Raw genomic sequence first — 7,554 nt, forward strand, 5'->3', positions numbered from 1 at the left:
ATATATATATACTAAAGTTTAAAAAATACTGGGGTACAGTATGGCATGCTGTGGTAGCTGAAGAGGAAAGATTTAGTTGACAAGAAAAGATCTGAAAAGGGGTAACATTTGAGCTCGTTTTGACAATTAATTTAAGCTGTGAAAGCAAGGGGGGGTAGTAGTGGTATTCTGGGCGGAAACTTGTGGGACTATGTGACTCAGCCTCTGAGCATATTAGAAAGACTGGGGAGACAGGCAGGAGTTCCATAGGAATGAAGATGCTTCTAGTTTGCCATTTTAAAGAATGTTGAAATGTTAGCTCTTATAAATAAAGACTACAGCAAAGAGCTTTGGGCATTACTCTTTTGTCCATATTCCATACTAACTCTTTGCAACAAATACCTTGAAGCAGAATTACTGCAACAGGGCACCTGCATTTTTATGCCCCAAATTGGCATCTAATTCAAGATGACAGCAGGCTTTTAAACATTAGTTAGAATGGATCCAAGAGTTGACAGAAGATTAAGAGTCAGGAAGCATGAAAATGAAGAGGTATGAAAAAGACCAAGGGCTCTCATATGGGTGAGAGGGTTGAGAGACTGGTCAGTAACCTGTAGGATCTGACTGAGATCAGGATGTGGGGAATCAGGTGGGTGGAATGGGCTCAAGTATAAAGCAGGCTTATACTTGATTCCATCAAAGGTTTAATTAATAAAATAGCAAAAGTTCCTTTTCCCTTTGTCTTACCTTTGAAGTCTCAACAATCCATTTGTACCGTATATCCCAGGTCATTATAATGATTATCTTTCCTAGGCTGAGCTTATTTTCTTTTCCATCTCCCTAGGTGATTTTAGCATCTGGAATGTATTCTGCTTTCCCTCCATTATCCAGCATCATGCTAAGTAGTATTGACTTTGTTTTACTTTTCTCCTATCCCTGTATCCATGTGGCCTAGAATGGTACTTATTAAATTCAAGGCCCAAATTCACCACTTAATAGCTGTGTAATTCCTGACAAGTTACTTAACCTCTTTTTGCCTCAGTTTCCTCATGAGAACCTGTGCAGTAGTCATCAAAGGCCCGTGAGAACTGAGTGAAATTATGCCTGTGAAAACATCTGGAATGTCTTTGAAGCAAAATGACAATTATTTCCCTTGGCATTATGAGTATACACATTCCTTTTTAGGTGCTTCTTGCTATAGTGTGGATCGGCTTTACATAGGCAAACCAAGGACAAACTGCCTTAGCCTGAGCATCTTCTCTGGAGAGGTGGCTGTTTTCGCATAGGGATAAAGATAAAGCTTTCCACCCACTAGCCTTTCTAAATACAAGAAGCACTGCCTTTTTGTGTTAGAACTGAAATGTATTTCTTCTTTTTCTTTTGCCTTTTTACCTAGTTCTTATTCTCTTCTCTTCCCTTCCCCCAAGTTAACAAAAAAGATCTCAGACTCTGGTCACTTCAGATACCCAAATCATGGCAGGCTGACTAATTTTGCCCAGACTTTCTGGGAGAGCTCCACATGTGCTGCAGTTTTGGGTTGCATAATTGATTTAATCTCTGATGTTAGAGAAATGCTGAACTCTTTTTGTAGGACTCTGCATACATTTCTCTAGGGCAAAAACTGTCCTACTTTTTTCACTCTGGTATCTGTTTAGTACTAGGCCATTTTTCCTCAAGACTTTCAACTACCCTCCGTGAAATAAATGAAATCACAGTTGGAAAACAGCTTACTGGGACAGACTTATAACCGCAAGATAAGAGCTGCACCATACACATTTGCTTAACATTCTCCTCCTCCCCCACTTCCATTCTTCTTGCCCTATAGCATCTTTGTTGGGCCAAGAGGACACCTTAGTGGCTCAGTTGAGGGCCGTCATTACCAGCAGTATACTTCAGTGTCATATTGGAAACACACAGCCTGTGCGTTCTCATCCATGCTCCCTAGTGGCCTATTATAATTTTAGGTAGATTGCCTTGCCTCTCTGAGTTTTGCTTTCAACAATTCTTTAAAAAATAATGGCTATGATGACTGGACTGTCAAGACAGAATGCAGCAAGCTCAAACTCACCTGGTGTCTTTTGGCTAAGCAGGTATATATGAAATGCCATAGGAGGGAATGAATGGTTTATATTGCCTGGAAAAAAAAAAAAACCACCAACCAAAAGAACAAGTAGATAACTTTAAGCTCATCAGCTATTTCAAACATATTTGGTAACCTCATTTTTGGGTACATTCTCAGGACACTTCTAAACTAGAACAATTTTTGAATCTCAGTAGTTTGTGAAAACAAATATTTGTATTAGACTTGGTTAGACTTCGCTCTAACTCATGCATTCTGTTCAGATCTTCATTCTTCTGTGTATCTTCATTCAGGTACTAGCAGCTTTCACACCAGAGATCATTGTGAGTTTCTGGTAAAACTTACCAAGTCTCTTAAAAGATCAACTGAGAACTGGTATTACAATCACTCCCACCCAAATTTGCTTAGCTGAAATAATTCATGTGATCAGGATAAATGTTAGTAGGCTAGGAAAGCATATGACCTAATGAAGAAAGAACAATGAATATTTGTCTAATAATAATCCAGTCTCCTTTGTAGAAGTTTACTGAATCTCATTTGCCCCCATTCTTATTCCACCTATATGACTATTGTTGGCCCTTCTCCATGTGTTTTACTTGGTAGCATCTGTTTTGCACTCTTGCTTTACTTTCAAATTACTTTGCATGATAATCTTTTCCTTGTAAACAGGTACTGTAGAAAATCCCTTAGAAAAAGGACAAAAGCTTCGGATTCTCCTTAGAGCCTCAGAAGGAATCTTTTGCAATCGTTTCAATGGAATTCATATTGACCCAGGAGCAATTGGTAAGAGTACAAAATACTTTTATTAAAAATCAAATAAGGGTCTTTCTCTGCTTTGGAGATCAAGGTGATGCTTGCTTCCAGGAATGAATTTGGGAATATTGCTTCCCTTTCAATTGCACTGAAAAGTTTAAGTGTGAGTGGCAGTAGTTCCTCTATAAATGTCTTATAGAATTCAGCATTGAAGCCATCAAGTCATTTGAGAAATGCAAATGAAAACAACGCTGAGATTCCACCTCACCCCAGAAAGAATAGCTGCTATCACGAAATCAACCAATAAAAAATGCTGGCAGGGCTTCGGGGAAAGAGGAACCGTGTTCCACTGCTGGTGGGAGTGCAGACTGGGGCAAACACTGTGGAAATCAATATGGAGATACCTCAAAGAACTAGGATTGGAGGGCCCATTTGACCCAGCTACTCTCTTGCTGGGTGTCTTTCCCAAAGAATTAAAAGAATCATACCACAGTGATATAAGTGCACCCATGTTCATAGCATCATAATTTGTAACAGCTAAAACTTGGAAGCATCCCAATCGCCCATCAACTGGAGACTGGATAAAGAAAATGAATACTACTCAGCCATAAAAATGATAAATTAGAGACATTTATAGCCAAATGGATGCACATTGATACAAGTAGGAAACATGTAAATATAAAATAGTTTCTCTAGTGTGAGAAACTGAAAGCATAAATAAGGACTAAAAGGTATAATAGAAAATGTGAAATAGGAAGAAAAGGGACAAAGAGGAAGGGAAAATAGGAGGCATAGTGGAAAGGAAAGAAGGGAATGGAATCAATATGAGAAAATGAAAAATAATAGCAATAAAGTCATTGTAGATTGGGTGGGAGAGAGGGGTTGAAGGGAGGGCAGGGGACTGGGGAAAATAAGAACCAAGACTGATTATGTAAAGGTACAAATTTCTAACAATGAATGCCATTATATTTATTCCTTAGATGTACCAATAAAATTAATAAAAATTTAAAAAATAAAATAAAGTAGAGAGAGAGAGAGAGAGATCATTCATAAGACACATATCCAATTCCAGGCACTCCTCTAAATAACGTATTTATTCTTTCACTTGTTCTCTTGTGGTGCAGCACTGTCCAATTTTTAAAATGTCATAACTAAAACTCAGATATGATAACCAGTAGGCGGAAAGCCATATAGGTTGGAAGTGGAAAAACATATTTATATCCAGATGTGGCAAACACTGAAGTCTAGACTAAGGATGTATATTATCAACTATAAATATCATGTGATTATTGAGACATTTAATACTGATAGATCTCTAGGTCTTTAGAATTCATTTAGTGTTGAGAGTTTTTCCATTCCATATTACATTTTATTTTTAGAACTGGCCTACAGAAGAGCACAAAAATTAATATTAGCCTTGGATAGCCATGATGTAAGAGCTCCAAAACTACTCAGTTTCAAGAGATAAGAGAATGTTCATCAGATTTTAAGTGCTGTCTCACTGGCTTTGTGTAGGCATTGCTAATTTTATAAGGGAGGTGGGATAACTCTTCATGTGAAAAAACTCCCTTTTCTGTGGAGATACACATCTGCAATCTCAACATTCAGGGTGTGGAGGCAGGAGAACAGTGAGTTCAAGGCTAACCTGGCCTACACAGTGAGTCCAAAGCCATTGTGGACTATACAGAAAGACTGTGCCTCAGGAAAACAAAAAGTTCAGTTTTCAAAACTGGGTTTTTTGGCCAGGGATTTAGCTCAGTGGTACTGTGCCTGCCTCGCAAATGCAAAGTATTGAGTTCCATCCCGGTACAAAATAAAACAAAAAAAAACAAAACAATACAAAGCACCAAAACTGGATTCTAAGTTTTCTCTTTCCCTCACTTACAGAATTTTTAAATGAGCCATTCCACTGTACTTTCTTATATTTTTAAATACTATATTGTCATATGTCTTACTGTCACCATGCAGGATATTGATTTTAAATGGTTTTCCTTTAGATGCAATGTTGTGTAGGCTATTTTCAAGTGAGTCACTTTTTTTGTAGCACAAGAGAAAAGACAATTCTATAAGAGTTTTCTGAGCATTGTGAAACATACATATTAGGACAGTATGATATTTGCTAACTTAGTTCCCAAACATCTATTGCCTTACTTTGAAAGTGCTTTACAGTTTCCAAAGAGGCTTCCATATTGTATTTATTTTATCTTTTCAATAAGAGAACATCAAACAATTTTTGTTTTATTCTCAATTGATAAACTAAAAGGATTATAATAAGAGCATTTGATTTCTCTCTTTTATGGAGTAACCATATTGGATCCAACTTTCAGTTTGGAGTGAGCATGGGTGCATGTCCTAATGTCTGACTCCAACCTCATAGTTAAACTAATGTTTTGAAATTTTCTCTGACACTAAATTTAAATAAATAATGAAATATTTGCTTAACTGCATGATAAAGTTTTTATGGTATCCTAATTAAAAAACAAATTTTATTTCTTTTTTTTTTCTCATTGAGTTTATTGGTTTGGTACATTTTAGGTATACATTACAGTTGCATTCAATATTGGGATCTTGTGCCTTTACATGACAGGTCTTGGTTCTCATTTTTTCTCCTTGTCCCTTCCCTCCCTTCACCCCCTCCTCCCCTCCCCATTTACAAACATTTTATTTCCATTTTTCATTTTCTTCTATTTTTTTCCTTTCCCTTATTACCTTTCTCCCATCCTTCCCACTTTCACCCATAAAGAATGAGAAATTAAATTCATTCATAGGAAAATGGATACATATTGAGGATATACTCCTAAGTGAAATAAATAAGTCATACATGTATAAATACCAAATAGTTTCTGTGGTGTGAATAAGCTATAATAGTCCATAAGATCCTAATGAGATAATAGACAATGTGAAATAGGAAGAAAAGGGCTAAACATGTAGACAAATTTTAATTCTTTTCAATCCTTTATAATTTCATTGAAACAACTAAGAAATGCATCATTTTATAGTAAACTTTTGACGTTTGGAAATGACCGAGTAATTTTTTTTTGTCAATTGAATTTTCTGGATAATTCAAATTTAAAGACATGAACTGATTTTTGTTATAAATATTATTGTTGAAAATCTTTGTAAATTATTTCGGGGTCTTTCTTTGACCAGTTTATTTTACTTATGATGAGAAAAGATTTTTTTATGATATGATAGATTGTGAAATATATTCTTAAAATGACGTGAAAGATTGCCTCTGAAGCTTACTTCTTTTATTCATATAAATTTCTGAATATTGTGAAATTTTTACATTTTTGAATTACTGATTTATCACAAAATAGGATGCACTAACCCAGGAATATGCAAACAATCCATTTGAATGCAGGAGGAAAATACTGAAACTTTTAGTTTAATATATGTGTTATAAATTTTATATTTTATTACAAAAATTTATCTAAAATAACAAATATTACTTAATATGATCTAAATAAATGCACATATATTGAAAGTACATAATTACAATTATCTTAGTGCTGATTGGGTTCATGAAGACAGCACTTCTAGATTACTATAATATCAGAAATTATTCTTAATATGTTTGAAAATAGAAATAAAACATGCAAGAAAAAAGATCTAATGGAATAAAACTGGGCTGTGTCAAGCACGTTCCTGGTATGACTTTAAATTGTGAGTCTAAAATAGATTTTATTGTGAAACAAAGGCCTTAAAGTTTTCTTCCTTAATATCTACGGAAAGATAAAATATTAAATTTCACTAATGAAAATAAAGCTAATTGAACCAAAAACCTATTTTCAGGAAGTAGGGCTCACCGTCCTTCTTTGAGAATCAAAAGCAGTTAATATTCAATAGGATTGTAAATAGTTTTAAGTCACTTAATGCTGGAAAGGAATGCCCCCTTGAATTTAAGTAATCATTAGAGTGATATGCTTCCTGGTTGTTAGATTATTAAGATGTGGTGTGGTATTCATTTCTGTGTAGGTTTGGAGAGAATACATATCATAACCACGTGCGATATATTTAATCTACTGGAATATAGAGCAATTAGATATTCTTTTTTTCTCATAAAATGGACATATTTATATACAGATTCTATATTACATATTTTGCACAACCACTTCCAAAATGAGTTTTATTTACATGGCCATAATGATTTTGAAAGATTTTCCTATCTGTCTGTTGCTTGTGTTATTTTCAGGAGTTTATGGGAAATTTCAGCTTCACAGTGCTTATCCTGAGAAATCCTGGACACGTCTTGGTGCTGATATTTCCCCAGGAAATGAGAGGTAAGGAATTAATAGTGTAGGTACTTTATTTTTTGGTTTAGTTTGTTTTTGGTTGAGGTTAGCTATCATATGAAATTTAACTTTAAACATTTTAATTCAAGGTTGAGTAAGTAAACAAAACAAAACAAAACAAACAAACAAACAAAAACAATGGGATACCAGGGATTTAAACATTCTTTTTTTCCCCCTTATCTCATATTGAATCCTTTGTTTTCTTTCCTTTCCCCTATGCCTCCCACATCCCCTTCCCCTTTGAACCTTTTCTTCCTATTTCATATTATATGTTATACATTTTGATCCTTATTTACACTTTCAGTTTCTCCCACCAGAGAAACTATTTGGTATTTACACATGTATGTCCTTTTATTTCTCTTAAGAGTATGGCCTCTATGTGAATCCATTTAGCTATAAATGTTTCTAGTTTCTCATTCTCATGACTGAGTTGTACTCCATATATAT

The 7,554-nt window shown here is 34.9% G+C and overlaps 1 protein-coding gene across 8 annotated transcripts in view; it reads left to right on the top strand.

Moving 5' to 3' along the window:
- Pkhd1 (PKHD1 ciliary IPT domain containing fibrocystin/polyductin) overlaps nucleotides 1–7,554 on the top strand; it is a 458,548-nt gene that overhangs the window by 291,898 nt on the left and 159,096 nt on the right. For all 8 annotated transcript variants that reach the window (XM_019208499.1, XM_010631095.1, XM_019208501.1 and 5 more), the window contains 2 exons: nucleotides 2,729–2,842; nucleotides 7,008–7,095. In XM_019208499.1, coding sequence (XP_019064044.1) covers nucleotides 2,729–2,842; nucleotides 7,008–7,095 — 202 coding nt within the window. The remainder of the gene's footprint in view (nucleotides 1–2,728; nucleotides 2,843–7,007; nucleotides 7,096–7,554) is intronic.

This window comes from Fukomys damarensis, unplaced genomic scaffold (assembly GCF_012274545.1).
Source record: "Fukomys damarensis isolate Sample0158 unplaced genomic scaffold, DMR_v1.0_HiC HiC_scaffold_14, whole genome shotgun sequence".
NCBI classification, from domain to species: domain Eukaryota; kingdom Metazoa; phylum Chordata; class Mammalia; order Rodentia; family Bathyergidae; genus Fukomys; species Fukomys damarensis.